This window comes from Oxyura jamaicensis, chromosome 4 (genome assembly GCF_011077185.1).
Source record: "Oxyura jamaicensis isolate SHBP4307 breed ruddy duck chromosome 4, BPBGC_Ojam_1.0, whole genome shotgun sequence".
In the NCBI taxonomy this organism is placed as follows: domain Eukaryota; kingdom Metazoa; phylum Chordata; class Aves; order Anseriformes; family Anatidae; genus Oxyura; species Oxyura jamaicensis.
In genome coordinates, this window is record NC_048896.1 from 40,536,689 (window position 1) to 40,553,546 (window position 16,858).

Here is a 16,858-nt window from a genome sequence, read left to right on the forward strand (position 1 = left end):
TGGTTGATCAGCACTTGTGTTAATATTGTAAAATACCTGTGTAAAAGGAGGTAAGACTGTTTTCTAAACTTAGGCTCTTCAAACCTCATTTTATTTCAAAATGAATCACTACAGCTTGCTTGCATTTCACTGACTTGAAAGTTATAAACAGTTGTCAGGAATTTGCTGACTTATTTGTAAGGTGTCAGAGGGAACAGGTGATTTTTATGTCACGGCCCTGGTTCTGGCATAAACTTCTGTCTGAGAGACTTACCTTCCCACGTGCAGGTTAATCAAGCAGTGAGCTAAGCAGCTGATGAACTCTTGATCATGATTTCCAGGTCCCAAAATTAAGTTTCTGTTCACAGTAAGGACCCTCAGAGAATCAAGGAGAGCTACTTGCTGAGGAACAGTTTTGTGGGCTCTTGAGAACTGATACAAGATGGTCCTGTTCAGGCAGTGATAAATAGCATCCAGTGAAAGTCCCTGAGATCTTCTTTTTGACTAATAGAAACAAAACAAACAAAACAACCCACACATCATGAGATGTCAGCTGAAAAAAATCAATTTACAGGCAGATAATCTTTGCACAAATTGATCCACGCTGTGTTTTCAAAATAGATAGTGTCATTTCCAGGGATTTCAAGGGCCAAATTGACACTAATAGATGCTGATGTACTTAAAATTTGAACATCCATAATAATCAGCCTATTTTCATTTTCTCTCATTTCGAGCAGCAGAAGTCTTCAACAGTCTCCAATAAAAGACCACAAAGAAGCTTTCCAAAAATCTCCTGAGGTGAATTTAGGAAGCTTCCAGGGCATTTAAGAAAAATAATAATTTCATCTAAAAGCAGTTTTAACTCAACTGCCCCATAATAAAGCACTGCACACTGATAAGATATGCTAGGAAAGCTCATTAAGAAGTGAAAGAGAAGAAAAAAAAAAAAGGCATACTTATGAGCTAAACAAAGACAGGCCACCAGCATGTGAACAATTACAATCTTGGAGTGTTAGCTACCCAGGCTGCACAATTAGCAAAAGGCACCATCCAAGTAGTACACAGGCTGCTTAGTGACATCACTCCATTTTATGTAAATGTAAATTGATTTTAATGTAAATTGTGAGAATATTTTTTCAAGTAGGCTAATAGGATAACACTGTTACCTGTGCAATGAGTTGGATTATAAATTCCACAAGAAGTTTGGATTCTTTGTTGAACATGCCCTGCCAAAGCTTATCTACCACACGCTGTGTAAAATAAAACACATTGTTCACCAGCACTTGGTAGCTTCCTCCACTTGTTATAGGCAGAGATGCATCTTCACCTATGTAACAGCAAAATAAAGCTTCTTCATTAAAAAGAAATGAGTATATTGGCATTAGTCTATGCTTTCTACTTCTGTAAAAGAGAAGAAAAGAGTCTGACAGTCAAGCTAAAGCCTAGTCAAAAAGCTAAAGCCTTGTCATAGAATCATAGAATGGTTTTGGCTGGAAGGGACCTTTAAGATGATCTAGTTCCCACTGCCATGGGAAGGGACACCTTACACCAGACCAGGCTGCTCACCCCAGCCTTCAACACTTAGAGGGATGGGGCACCCACAGCTTCTCTGGACAGCCTCTTTCAGTGCCTCACCATCCTCAGAGTAAAGATTTTCTTCCTTATATCTAATCTAAATCTACCCTCTTTTAGTTTAAAGCTGATATGCCTTGTCCTATCACTACACTCCTTGATGAAATGAGACTACAAGAGCTTTTCTGTAGTCCCCTGTGAAACCGGGAGGATGCTATAAGGTCTCCCTGAAGCCTTCTCTTCTCCAGGGTGAACAATCCCAATTCCCTCAGCCTGTCTTTACCAGGAAAGGTGCTCTAGGCCCTTGATAATCTCTGTGGTCTCCTATGGACTCGTTCTAATACATGCATGTCCTTCTTGTGCTGAGTCCCCAAAGCTGACCATAGTACCAGTCCAGGTGGGGTCTCACAAGAGAAGAGCAGAGGGAAAGAATCACCTCCCTTGCCCTGCTGGCCGAGCTGCTTTTGGTGCAGCCCAGGGTATGGGTGACTTTCTGGGCTGCAAGCTCACACTGCCGGGTCACGTTGAGCTTCTTGTCAACCAACACTTCCAGCTCCTTCTCCTCAAGGCTGCTTTCAAACCATTCTCTGCACAGCCTGTATTTGTTGTCACTTACCTATGCTGAACTTTGATGGTAAGTAATCACTGGAAATTGACAGTGAAAAGGCCAAAACAAGAGGGGCAGGGCACACACCAAGCACCCACAGCAACCCTAGAAAATACATTGTGCAGCTTTACACTTACCTAACTTTTTGCAGCTATCTAAAATGAAAATATCTGACATAGAATTAAAACCCAACCTGCTTACTGAAACTAATAAGATCTTGTGCAAACCAGGGTGAAATACAAAAATCTCTGCGGATATTGCTACTGGCCCTTGTTTACCATTGGGAGAGGCATATTAACTATCAACACTCTCCAAGTTTCTTTTCTGGATTCACATCTGATGGAGAACTAAAACATCACCTGAGACTCTGTTCAAGGTAGACTGTACTTTGTGTGCGAGTACACTCAATTCACAACTTGAAAATCACTGCTTGGATTACTGCTTTCACAGAAGGATGCACGAAAACTCTGCTCCAGATTATTTCTCACAGAAAAGCAGCAGGTACTGATTTTGCTCGAGGTTCACTTAGATTTATTAATTTCTGGCACTACTTGCACACAAAGTGACTGATTGCATCATCCATGGAAGAAGCCAGCCAAAACTGAAGAAGGAACACCCAGGGAAGACAAAATTGTGCTCCTGGTGTACATAAAGTACTAACAAGGACTTCTAGGATGAATACAGAGCAGACTGATAGCGCCTGGAAAGTCCAGCAGGCCACCATGAAATCAAAGCAGGCACCTGAGCAGAGATAAGCCAACAGGCCACCTCACAATCACCTATACCCATGCTCTGCTGGGACAGCCCATCCTACTGACATCTAGCTTAAAAGCTTTTCAAACTCTTCCTGAGCATTTCTTTGGTAGGTGGTTCAATGGAGTACTAATCCCAGATGATTTTTCTGGGCTGCTTCTACAAAAGGAAGAAAAGAAAACTAAGGTAACTTTTAAAAACCTACATCCCAGCCATAAGAAATTGACAAAAGCTTCAGATCATCTGCCAACGCAAGAAGGACAAGATAGATAATTCTGGGATAAAAAGACTCAATTGTATTTCTTTCTGACAGGACTGAAATTTGTCAGATCTCCATATCCAAAATATTCACCCAATGTAGTTTCTTTTAGAAACTTTTGTTGTATAGCTTTGGCACAACTGAGACCAAGAGGGAATATGTAATTGTAGCAGTACCATTTACACATCAAAGGAAAGAAAAGGGCAGAACAAAAAGTATGAAGGCACTTTCTAACAAATTAGGTAATTAATAAAGAAAAATTAAAATTAATACCTATATCGAAAACTCCCTCAAGTCAGACAGATTGTTAATTAAGCATTGCTATATTACCCAATAAAACATCAGCTGCAAGTAAGTGGTCCATCACGCTATCCAAAACATACGTCTGAAACTCCTTCTGCTGTGTTCGTGTTGATCTTTCAGGGGAAGCCTGACTCAAGAAACACAGTGAAAAAATAATGAGTATCTCTGAGGGAGCAAAAAGGAAGAGGAGGTGTTATAGGTGAATTTTTGTTTTTCTTAAGTCTCATGAACTATCATATATTTTTCCACAGTAATTTGTCTCCAGTAATATGTCTTGGCTCTATCTAAAAACTTAGGGATGGACATCAGCTGTATGCAGTTTTACAGTGAGCGTTACTCTAATTTATACTCAGTATATTTATTTTCTGCTCATCTAGACCAGTAACTAACATTGACAAAATGTAACAGATTAAAATAGCAGCAAAGCAACTGCAATAGAATGACCATGGACTCAAATATGCTTCCTGATGTCCATGTGAAAATGCATCTCTTGAAAGTTTATTTATTTATTTAGCTTTGCAACAGCAAAGAGACACCTAGCTACCTCAGGAACTTTTAAGATTATGTATAAGCATGCTCCAAAATTCCTGCAGCTATTGAAGAAATCAGGGAGACACAGCAGCATAACAAAGAGCTAAGTCATAGAAGAACATGGACTGATGTGAACTGAACATTTCAAAAGACATAGTCTGAAGAAGGTGTGGATACACTAGTGCAGTTAAGCAGTAGTTGAACTCCTTGTTGCCTGCCTAAGCATTAAGAGAACGCTGCTTTCCACACGTATCACCAAATTTAACAGAGTTTAACAGAAAGATTATGTAGTAACTCTGTGAATTTTTATAGCATATGGCACCAGATGTCCTGGCACATGTTTTTATCTAACACAAATAAAACTGAATCCTTAATGTTTCTTTATGGACTGGTAGGGATTTTATATTTTGAGCAAAACCAATACAGCTGTCACAGGCTAATGGAAGTATAACAAATGAATCATACTCTGCAAGAATAAAACTTGAGGAAAGCTGCAACTTCTCATGCTGCACTATTGAACACTGACTGTAGCAATCCACTTCCTGCACTTTCAGACAAATGGAGTTATTGACTAAGATGACAAAACAAGAGCTCCAAAGAGAGCACAAAATACAAACAAAACCTTGACACAGTGTACCCAGTTACATGTGCAGCAACTAACAGAGCCATTTGACTATCCAAATGAAAGCTAAGGAGTCCACAAACATAATTGATAGTAGGACTTGTGTGGAGAGAAGTACACAGCGCAGCAAGAAAAAAAAATGTCACACAGATTGTCTGCTCAATCATTTCAGGTTGTCACCAATACATGCAAATGCCAGGAGGAAGAAAAAACGTCCAGAAAGCATTCTGAAAGGGAGGCTGAGAAAAACAAACAAACACACACCTCTGGTGTTTGCTTTCTTAGGTTTTCCATAGTATTAACAACAGCAAGCAAACTGTTATTTATGAGCAAAGAGTGTTCCAATTTTCTAACTCTCACTTCGTGACTGTTTTTAAGATTCTACTGAATGGTAAGGTAAAGGTAAATAGAAATATTGAGGAGAAAACAGGGTTACACTAAGCTCAAATCAAAAAATCAGTTTCACCTCTAGCAAAAGATCTACCAGTGGAGTCTGTTTGCTGGCTGGTGTGAGACATAAGTTATCAATTATCAGCACCCGCATGAAGTCAAACACAAACTTCTTGGCAGGATGGTTAGTTAGGTACGTCTTGGTGCCAACATTGCAGTATTCTGACTGGCTCCTGTTCATGCCAGAATCAGCTGCAAAGGCTTTGAACTCTTCAGCTGGGGACCCAACTTCATCATCAAGATCAGTGACCTGTGAAAAACAACATGTCAAAACTCCAGAGCTGAACAGATTAGCAGCAGTCCTTTTTCTCTTCTGTCTTTTACATGTCTTTCTATGGGTATTCACTTCATATTTGGTTTCCTAATAAGCCTTTTTCAGCAAGATTATGTTCAGCATTGGGTGCCCAATATACAACCTGTAAAACATCCAAATTCTAGTTTCTGGTTGACGAGGAAAAAAGAAACCAGTAAAGGCTCACATGAGCCTCTGGTTACCTGAACCAGAGGTAACATATCACATGGGAGATACTTACCAACAAGAACTTCTGGAGCAATTTCTAATTTCTATGCAAGAATACAGATTCTCATAGCAAAAAAAACAGACGTTCTGAAAAAGTAAGCAGCTAAAGCAGTGAACAAAAAACCATGATAGAAGCCAACTGAAAAAGGCTATCAAGTTTGTGTGATAAAGTAGCAAAAGCAAACTCACCCTTTTTTTAATGCAGTACCTTCATCAGAGTGCAGTAACGGATAAAAGCTAATTTCCCAGTACTGTAGGTGATCGAGTCCAAAAGAAATTAAAAGGATAAAGTATTTTTATATAATGCCTTCCTCCAAATACAAGGGGAGACAATGACTTCCCTGAAAAAGACTTATTGCATCACCAGCTTCCATGTGAAGTAACCAAATGTTCTGAATTTTCGTCTGCTTCAGGATGAGAAAATTCCCAAGAAATGAAGAAAACCCTGAAGATGTAGGCTTTCTGGATTTAATGGCACATCTGAGAAAGGCTGGAAGATCAGTCAAGAATTTTCTCTCAAAGCTGAACTTAGGTTAATGTGTTTTGTTGCTATACTTAGCATCTATTTCATATGGAATTGAATAGTCTACCTCATTTGGGTAGATGGAAATGCTGGAGAAGCAAGAAGATTTGGAGTCAGAAGAGCCTTCAAATGGTGAAAAGTTCAAGTTGTCAGGCAGATAGACAAAGTTTCACCTGTGCACTTAGTACTAAAAAGACTAAAAAACTACTTGGAGATATGCAAGATTGTTCTAAATTCTTTACACAGGCCAATGCCACATCAGCATTACAAGCTCGAAAATGGCACTTTTTTTTTTTCCAAGAACTCGTCATCTACTTCAAATGCAAAAATCAATAATCTTACAAGACTCTTCCACATGTATCTGTAAAAACCGATCATCTGTTTCTATTCATAATAGAAAGACATTATTTCAGCAATAAATATTTTCTACAGTATTTTATCATTATCTTCCCTAATTATAGCATTTGCTAACCAGTAAGCCAACGTCCATGCTCTTAGTGCATGAATTACTTTTAGATGCCAGCTAACAGTAACAGTTTATTTCTTTCCCTTTCAAGGTCTAGAAATAGCAGCACTTTTCAATAACACTTAAAGTATACGTAAATTAATAACCTGTAATAGTTCTGCTTAAGGTGGCAATGCAATCAAAGATGAACTCACACCCTTCTCCTAGCTTGAACTCAGCAGTTACAGGTCAGACAGGAATATTTTTATTGGTTAAGCCCCCAGCAGAAGTAGGAGGACAAAGCAGTTTTCAGTTTTATCGCATCCTCCAGAACAGAGAGGAGAAAGACAAGCTGACTCTTTTTCCTTCTGTAAATCTGAGCTAATTTGATTCCTGTATGTGAAAAAAATGTGGCCTACTAGAAAAAAAAGAAATAGTGTACATTCCCCCTAAAACAAAGCTTCAGGTATCAGTGTGCAGAAAATAGTTGAGCGTGCAGCCCTCTCAGTTTCAAAACCCAAGTACAAAATTTCCAGCCCATCCTTTAAGACCACCCTTTTCTGCATGGCAACTAGAGCTTTATCTTCACATGACTATTAATTGATCCATCTTCAAAAATAGCATCCAAGGGAAAAGAAATGAAAAAAAAAAAAAAAAAAAAAAAACTCACTGCATTTCCTACCATCTCAGAGTAAGGTCGTATGTTGAAAGGAAACACAGTTGCTGCCAGTGCACACAGGAACTCTGGGCTCATCCACAAGGAAACAAGGTCCGGCACATTGTGATACAAATAGCGAAAGAACTGCATCAAGGTGACAGGATATTCTCGAAGCCAAGAGCCTTCTTCCTCAGACTGCCAAGGCTGGGTTGAAAAAAAAACAGCACATTAACACAGATGATGCTACTTGAAGAATGCTCATTTCAGAAAAGAGACATGGGAGACTGGTAGGATCAAGTATGCCAAACACATTGCAAACATGCAGTTAAACACATCATCACAGATGGGACGAAATGTGATCAGACATGGTCAAGTGCTTCTTCAAAGAGAGCAGAAACATGTCTGGTTGCCTGCTCAGTCACATGTCAGTGTCCAAAACAAGAACACGTCAAACATGCCAGAGCATGTATCACAACACATGGCCAAACAGCTGTCTGAAGACATAGAATCATAGAATATCCTGAGTTGGAAGGGACCCTTAAGGATCATCAAGTCCAACTCTTGACACCGCACAGGTCTACCCAAAAGTTCAGACCATGTGACTAAGTGCACAGTCCAATCTCTTCTTAAATTCAGACAGGCTCGGTGCAGTGACAACTTCCCTGGGGAGCCTGTTCCAGTGTGCAACCACCCTCTCTGTGAAGAACCCCCTCCTGATGTCAAGCCTAAATTTCCCCTGCCTCAGCTTAACCCCGTTCCCGCGGGTCCTGTCACTGGTGTTAATGGAGAAAAGGTCTCCTGTCTCTCGACACCCCCTTACGAGGAAGTTGTAGACTGTGATGAGGTCTCCTCTCAGCCTCCTCTTCTCCAGGCTGAACAGGCCCAGTGACCTCAGCCGTTCTTCGTACGTCTTCCCCTCCAGGCCTATCACCATCTTCGTAGCCCTCCTCTGGACACTCTCCAACAGTTTCATGTCCTTTTTATACTGTGGTGCCCAGAACTGCACACAGTACTCGAGGTGAGGCCGCACCAGCGCAGAGTAGAGCTTGATGCACCCCAGGACACGGTTGGCCCTCCTGGCTGCCAGGGCACACTGCTGGCCCATATTCAACTTGCTGTCTACCACGACCCCCAGATCCCTCTCTTCTAGGCTGCTCTCCAGCGTCTCATCGCCCAGTCTGTACGTGCAGCCAGGGTTTCCCCGTCCCAGGTGCAGGACCCAGCACTTGCTCTTATTGAACTTCATACGGTTGGTGATCGCCCAGCTCTCCAACCTATCCAGATCCCTCTGCAAGGCCTTACCACCCTCATTCGAGTCCAAGACTCCTCCAAGTTTGGTGTCATCAGCAAACTTGCTCAAAATACCTTCTATTCCTACATCCAGATCGTTTATAAAAATATTGAAAAGTACCGGCCCTAAAATGGAGCCTTGAGGGACCCCACTAGTGACCGCCCGCCAGCCTGACGCAGCCCCATTTACCTTTTGGGCCCTGCCCGTTAGCCAATTGCTCACCCATTGTATGATGTTTTTATTTAGCTGTATGGTGGACATTTTGTCCAGTAGGATCCTATGGGAGACCGTGTCAAAAGCCTTGCTGAAGTCCAAAAAAATCACATCAGCTGGTTTCCCTTGGTCCACCATACGGGTGATCTTATCATAAAAGGAAATCAAGTTAGTTAGGCAGGACCTACCCTTCACAAACCCATGCTGGCTGGGACCAATGACTGCTTTGTCCCCCAGGTGCGCCTCAATAAGTTCAAGAACCATCTTTTCCATGACTGAAGACATGCTGTTCAGACACCTGAAGTGATGTCTGATCAAACATGCAACAGACTATATGCCTGAGCATCTAACCAACATGGGACAAATGAGTTGATAAGTGACAATACACTTGTCTGGGCATATCACTGCATGATGAACACCTGACAGCATGTGTCCAAGCATACGTACACACAGTTTTTAACACATCAGCTTGCAGGAACCATGCAATCCACTTTTCAAGAACATGTGTCCAAGCCTGTCAGATGTGTCACCATGTCATGAGATCATAAGAAGCAGAAGTGAATAACAAATGTGACAAGAAAAATGTAATGAAACAGGCCAGAACAGGTTGCTATCACGTGAAGAAATGTAACCAAGCATGACTAAATGTGATAAACACAGGGCAGGAACACATGGCAGCCCAACACTTGACAGTAACCTGTGCCTGAGCATGTGTTCAAGCATGTCACAAGCAGGAGACTGAACATATCTATGTGGCTAAGAACATGTGTTCTAAGGTGATGACTCAAAATAAGTTGCTAAGCATGATCTGAATCATATCAAACAAAAACCCGATACAGAGCAACACAGCAGGGCAAGAGACAGCATGTCTCTGAGCAGGTCAAGAGCATCTGCAAAGTGGAGGGCCAAAAATGACAGAACAGGTTGCCAGCAGGAGACAGAACAACTGGCAACAGCAATGTGAACCCCCAGCATGTCATTAGATGTGCTTTCTAGGTGTGTGTACTGGTCACACCTGGATACGCCAACACATGAGCAGCAAGTAGTCAATGCTTCCCAGAGGGTTTCACAAACACGTGATGACCAAGCAGGTAACATTTAAACAGGTACTACTTGGGAAACATTTCATGAGATCTTTTCAGCAAATTCATGCTCTAGCTCCCACATAATACAAAATTTTCCTACTGAGAAACCAATTTGGACTACGCTGACACTAGATTCAAAAATGAACACACATTTTTCTGGCTGTTAGTTCATTTCCTCCAGTATGTGTCTCTTAATAGTCAGGGGACTTCTCAAGCACAAAAAATCAGCAACTCACATTACTCTGAGCAGATGGGATAGTGAGTCTCAAACATTCCCCTGTGATGTTAATCAGGAAAATAATTCAGTCATCTCTGCCAAGCATTTTTATCCTTCTGCTTTCTTGTTTTGCTTTACTTGCAGCAAAATGTAAAGCTTAGCCTTTTTGTGAAAAGCAGTGCTAATTTTATGGTCAGTAATATTTCCACAGATTATGAAAAACAAAAGATAAGAATAACCTCATTACGTTTTCTTTTTAAGCACGTATTACAAGTAACTCCCAGATGGGTTGGTTATGACACTAACAAAAAATTCATGTTTCTAATTTTGCTTCTTACCACATGGCAGACCCAAGCAATTCCATATATACAAATATGTACAAAATTTTTATTCTTACAGAATTCAGCATGCTCCTCAGCATTCCCAGTAACAAGAAGGCAGCTTCTGTGCAAACACTATGTACTGAAGAGGTAATGGTGCCACACGAGGCAGGAACTCCAAATATAAATGTCCAAATAGAGTCTAAATCAAACTGTAAAGGGTGAAAGAGAAAAGACAAACACTTTCTGCAGTGCAATTTGATACTGCTTTTTATTACATCTATAATGCATTCATTCGACAGTGTCTAAACAATAAGGGTTAGAGGATGTGAAAAAATTGAGCCCCTACAACTTTATGGGGAGATCACGTGTCATGAGGCACTGAAGAAAATTCCATCAACCATGGACGAACTTAACTGCAGCTCTCACCTTCTCAAGATATTTAAGTCTTCTGAAACAAGAAGCGACCTGTCAGCACAAATGCTGCACCATCAACACTTTCCTTTGGTACATCTAGTAACAAAACCCACATGGTGTCCCACAGGAAAAACATGAATGAAACAAATAGTTTGCTGTATTTTCCAGTAATTAAACAACAACAAAAAAGCCATTAAAAATAAGTAAGAAAAGCAAAAACTGCCCAATCTGTAGCATTAACAGCCCTACTGCTATATATTTTAGGTAGCTGCATTTGATTTCAATTTAGCATTTCTGTACTTCAACACTATAAGCAGAAGATGAGCTTCATGACTCTACCTTCCCACAGCACAGTGTTGCCTGTGCTGTCTAGCTCCTCTTGAGAAAATAAGCAGGCAGAATACCTTCTGGTCTGTAATTTTCACCTTCCCTTTACCACCAAAAAACTGATGTTAGCACTGTTAGTATCAGTTCTAAACAGCTACACTGTCAACTTGGAGTGTGGCTTTTCTCCATAAAAAACTACACTAAGGCTTCCTAGGTTTCTGTTGAAGGCTATTTATTTACATACAATTAAAACAAGTTCAAAATCAACCTACACAGAATGCTAATACACTTTTATTTTTCCACAGAGAACTAAGATGCCTCCCTTAAACCTTTCTGAAATAAGTACCTTGTTTTTTTTCTGTAACCTCGTGAACGCTCCTTAATATAGCAACTTCTTGCTCTTAATAAATGAATAAATGCTCCTTTCAATGTCATCCTGGCTCCAGATCAGACCAGAAAGAAACTAGCTTCATCTATGCCATACCAGGCTGGCTTCCAAATACTCCCACTGTATCTTGTCCTCCCACTCACACAGAGCAGCACAAAACAAGTCGTACTGACTTCTGCATCAGCTGCTGGGGATTGGGGGTGTTAATCCATAATTTTCTTGGGTGACAGACAGAATTACATTTACATCTTACTACATGATCCCTACCTGAGACCCCTGATTACATTGGCTGCTGACGACAGGTGCACTGACCTGCAGGTTTTCAGGCAGTTCAGTGACAGGCTGTTGCAAGAAAAGGGCCATGAGGAGGAAGTAGAGTGCAGGTACATTAGTGTGCTTAGGGAGAAGGGACTGCAAGACAGGAAAACCTGGGAAATGACACACATCACGGTTAATCTCCCGGACTGTCGATCTGCCACCAGCGCTCCTGCCAACATTGAACCCTGAAATAAAAAGACAAAAAGCCAACAATGTTAATAGAGAAATGCCTGCAAAGCTCATCCCTAAATCAAGTATTGAGCATACCCCCACATAAATTTAACACTGTAACAAGGGAAAACTTGCATACTGGTTATCACACACATACTATGCAATTTGCTTCAGGTATTTAATTATTTAATTACTACAACAGGAAAAAATTGCCTTCCAGTACCACACCACATAGATAACCCTGCACCACGAAGACTGCTTAATGCTGTTCCAGACACACTGAGATTCATTTTCTATCCACTACCAGAAACTCAAGACTTTTAAGATACCCAGTTGCTGAAAAAAGCTGAGAGGAAAATCACACCTTAATCTCGGGAATTGAGTAGTTCATTTATGTTAACAACCAGCAATCCCACAGCTGATTTAAGTAAATGGGCTGCTAAATTATTTCCATGCATGCTTCACAGGGATCTTGCTTTAGCTGCTTTGTTACTGATCAACCAGTATGAAACATCAAATGCTTATTTTTATCTTAAGTGTTGCCAGAAACACGTAACACCTTTTGTACTCAGTCATTTCATTTGCCCTTCGAACATCACACAGAGAGTGCAGAAGCGCTCATTTTGCAGTAAGCACAGAGGTAGGAAGATAACTCAGTCTCTGGGTCAATGCAGACCATCAGATTTTTTTTTCTGATGTTTCCAGAGGTAAGGCTGGTCAGGCTGTTTTTGTGAGCCACTAATACAGAGATGCTTCTCAGCAGAAACTGACTATTTAAAAGAATTCATACAAATTAAATCCTTGCCACGAAGCCACACTAACTATCATTAAGCTTAAACAAAAATGGCTCTCGGATGGTTTCAGGAGAAGTCTTAGAGCCAACATTTTGCAAGGCAATAAAAAAAAATACTGAGTGTGAAAATTAGGTAATTGGATAAATCATTGGCATTTGATGAGATACAGTTTTAGAATTATCTTGTTCGTCACAGTCTAGCTTGGCATCAGTTAAATTGATATTATAATGCAAAACCAAAAAGGACGACTACACATGCTTTCCAACTGTGATTGCACACCTAATTTAGAAAGATTCTGTGGACTGAAGAAAATTATGTTACGGGACATTTGAAACAAATCTCAAATAAAAAAAAAAAAAGTCAGTGTCCTAAAATATCAGTGGGTTTAAAATTTTAAGATACGTGCATGCAAACTGTGAAGAATTTGTAAGATCTAAGACCTGAATCAGTAGCCAAACAACAGTTGCTACAGTATGTTAACAATTCATCTTTGCACACATAATACGGTTTCATAAAAAACTCTGATTGCTGAAACTTTTGTAGTTCATTATTGATGCAAAGAGTCATGATATATTGCTTAACACCTTGAGAGATATATTATGGGAAACCACTGCAAAGAGACTGACTTCCTACAAAGGTCTAATAACCTAGATAAACAATGCCCTAAGAATCCACAAAGAAAATCTTTAATAAGGGCCAAGGGGGACAACGTGAGCCCAAGAAATCATGAGAGCAAGCTAAGCAGAGGAAACGAAGGACTGAGATGATGCTTTGCACACACAAATTCCCAAGGTAGCACAAATCCCAACTGGTATATCTATTGGCACAGAATTCGCTAGACAAAGCATCACAGATTTAACACTGCATAATACTATGATTAATGTAACAATTACATTTTTCTTAATTAGTTTGAGTGTAGCACCTTGCAACAACACTTGTGATGCTATGCTGCCTTAGCATTTAGCTCATATGTGCCTGCCCATGGGACTTACTTAACCATACATTGATGGTAACACGACACCAATTGCAGTTCAGCTATGTAGGCTTTGTGCAGACAAAAAGCTAAGACTGAACTATAGCAATATCTGTGCAATGTCAACTGAAGGCAGTTGTGTAGAACTGCTCTCTTTTGCTTCACAAATCTAACTCTTAATTCTAAGAAAAACGAAGGGCAATATCATCTGATCAGAGCAGAGACAACAGTAACAGAAAGGATGTATCCATCTGAGAGTTTTCATACTGTACCTAGCACAGTACCAATCTTATTGGTCAAGACTGAATCCGTCTGATCAAGCCAGCCTCCACCACTGAGACCTTCCTTAAATTTAATAAGGATGGACTGATTACTCAACAGGACCACAAGAATTCGCATGGCAGCTGTGACCGTAGTGGAATGCAGATGTTCTTCCATGAACATCATAATCCAGTCAAAACCCAGGGTCTTGACCAGTTCTTCACAAGCCCTAATAAAGGGGGGAAAAAAAAAAACTGTGTAAATGCTTCAATAGTTCCTATTAAATTACACAATTTAACTAGTGAATAGAATGTGGACTGTATAATTCTCTCCTTTGAAATTAAAAACATAATATCCTTTCTAGATCTAATTTTTTTGTACTTACTGCAAATTAACAGCTGTCTTCTCTTTAGATGTATATAGAAGTTTCAGGAGGATATCTAAAAGCCTGTTCCGCAGGAGAATAAGATTAGCTGAAACAAGTCCTCCAAAATCATCTTCTGTTCCTACACATCAAGTACAAAAATAATTAAGCAAAATTAGTGTGAATTAAAAAAAAGAATTAAGCATTTATTTATTTTTAGAACTCCAAACATTTAAATGCTATTCAGAAATTCCACACACAGGTAAACTTGATCTGTTCCTACTCGGGTCAAGAAAAAGCCATGCTCTATTGTGGACAGCCCACTATGCTTGACCTGGCACACACTCCTGAGGAATGTTTGGTGCCCCAATATCGTTGTCACACAGCGTTTGGTCGATTTGAAAGATGGGCAGAAGGATAGCACAGATAGTTATCTAAACTGAGGAGGTCAACATTAGCTAAGCCAGTTGGTTCCTGGCAGGCAGATGCATCAAAACAATATGACAAAGGAAAGGGTGTGGAAAAAAAGGGGATTCATAAAACCCCCAAACAGTTGGCTAAACATTATGCAATCTGGGATAAAATTTTTTAAAAAAAGAAAAAAGAAAAAAATAATTTTAAATAAAATAAAACTAACATTTCCAGCTTATGCAAAATGTAAGAAATGAAAGAAAATTAATTTCATTTTCAATCAAGCCAGAACCCGAAACCTTGTATCAGTCAAACAACACTCTTATTCCAAAATGTGCTAATACACACAGCTCAAGGTTAACTTCACAGCTATTTTTTGAATCCCTCTATTTGTACGTTACTTTATCTAAGGAGGAGCAGGTTTTCCACAATGTTAAAAAAAAAATACAACTCGAGAGGAGACATGCAAAAAAGGAAGACAGATAAATGGACACATACTGGGCCAGAGATCTGTGCATAAGTCACAGACAATGAAACAAAGCATCTTCAAAGGCAGCAGTACAGCATAACTGATCAAGACCAGTAACCTATAAATCTACTGTCCTTTGACTCAAGCTTCCCTTAGCACTCCTGACACAGCGTGCCTTTCTCCCCATGGTTCTCCAGTGTCCCTGGTAGGCAAAAAGCAGCACAAGTTCTGTTTAGCTTAGAAAAAAAATAAAAAAAAAAGTATGGCCAGCCTGCAGAGGGAACATGAATTTGGATCTCTCTCCTATACCCAAGACATTGTTTTTTACTGAAAAAGTTGGAATTTTATCATCTCTGAGACTGCAACGATAGAAAGTGTTCAGAAAGCTGAGAGACATGTGAGACTGATGAATGTGCAGATCACCTAATCTTGTTCTTCAGGAAACAAGACAATTCAAGCTAACTATCCAGCAGAAACCCTGTCCCTGCCTACCTGCATCCCAAGAGATGCAGAAACTTAGCATCTTAGAGCACCCACTTGAGTTATTTGGTTCAAATCCACTGCTGGGTTAAAACATTTTGACTAGGGGAGACTAATCAAATCCACAACTGTATAAGCTTCTTTTCCTTAAAGAACAAGGGTAGAAATGTTCTCAAAAAATAAATACAAATACTCTTGAAGTATGGATATATATATATATATATATATATATATACACACACACACACAAACACACAATATATTTAAGGAGGAAAAAAAAACACCTTACACTCTGTGAATTATTTTTCCCATTTCTCCATTGTGGAGGGCGCACCTAGCAGATGCACCTAGCAAACCATTCTCTTTTCTTTTTTTCCCTCCCCATAACAAAGCCAAGATGCACAACTGATAGGAAAGAACAAGTCAGTGAAACAGAAGGACAACATTCAGTATTAAGTGAAAGAAAACAAAGTAAGAGTGCATGGGTTTTGCACCGCTTTGCATGCAATACGCAAATCTCAAGTTCCACAGTTAACCTGGCAGCTATATTATAACTAAAATACATTACTGTTCATGATACTGTTGTACTTTTTTTTTTAAGTACTTTAGTATGTAAGAGATCATAAACTATTTCTCTTCGACTGCTTCTAAGTCTTCTAATAACTTACCGCTGTCAAGCTTTTCTTCATTGTTTATTTCCATGACTACAAACTTCTCACAGACTGCAAATGTAGGTAAAGTGGAAGAGATGAACTGTCCAAACCTTGACACACAGAGAAATAACATCATGCACTGATATGACAGATGAATTCATATCTACCAATAATTTCTATCTAATGTAAAATCACAATGCTAGTGAAAGGGCATTATCCAAAAGCATCAACCTTCCAACATCTAAAGGCTGATAAAAATTGCCTCAATCTAAAGTTACTCGCCCAAAACTGAAGTGATGTACAGTAATTAATGGAATCTTGGCAGACAAATATGCAGTTACAGGACTTGGATAACTCTGAGATTCAAGAAAGCAAATGTGGAGATACCTCCAAGTTGTAGTAAAATGAACATCACAAATTAAAGAACAGAACAAAACATTGTTCTCCAACGATTACAGCTGAACAAGTATTACATCCCAAAAAA

General features: G+C 39.7%; 1 protein-coding gene across 6 annotated transcripts in view; it reads right to left on the reverse strand.

Annotated features, from left to right (window-relative positions):
- Positions 1–16,858, reverse strand: part of WDFY3 (WD repeat and FYVE domain containing 3) — a 134,803-nt gene that overhangs the window by 35,475 nt on the left and 82,470 nt on the right. For 3 of the 6 annotated variants that reach the window (XM_035326042.1, XM_035326040.1, XM_035326036.1), the window contains 10 exons: positions 16,390–16,484; positions 14,383–14,503; positions 14,009–14,226; positions 11,748–11,983; positions 10,426–10,560; positions 7,235–7,426; positions 5,093–5,326; positions 3,501–3,600; positions 1,146–1,306; positions 254–483 (listed from right to left, as the gene is read on the reverse strand). In XM_035326042.1, the coding sequence (XP_035181933.1) occupies positions 254–483; positions 1,146–1,306; positions 3,501–3,600; positions 5,093–5,326; positions 7,235–7,426; positions 10,426–10,560; positions 11,748–11,983; positions 14,009–14,226; positions 14,383–14,503; positions 16,390–16,484 (1,722 nt within the window). The remainder of the gene's footprint in view (positions 1–253; positions 484–1,145; positions 1,307–3,500; positions 3,601–5,092; positions 5,327–7,234; positions 7,427–10,425; positions 10,561–11,747; positions 11,984–14,008; positions 14,227–14,382; positions 14,504–16,389; positions 16,485–16,858) is intronic. The other 3 variants (XM_035326041.1, XM_035326037.1, XM_035326039.1) reach the window with 2 other exon arrangements.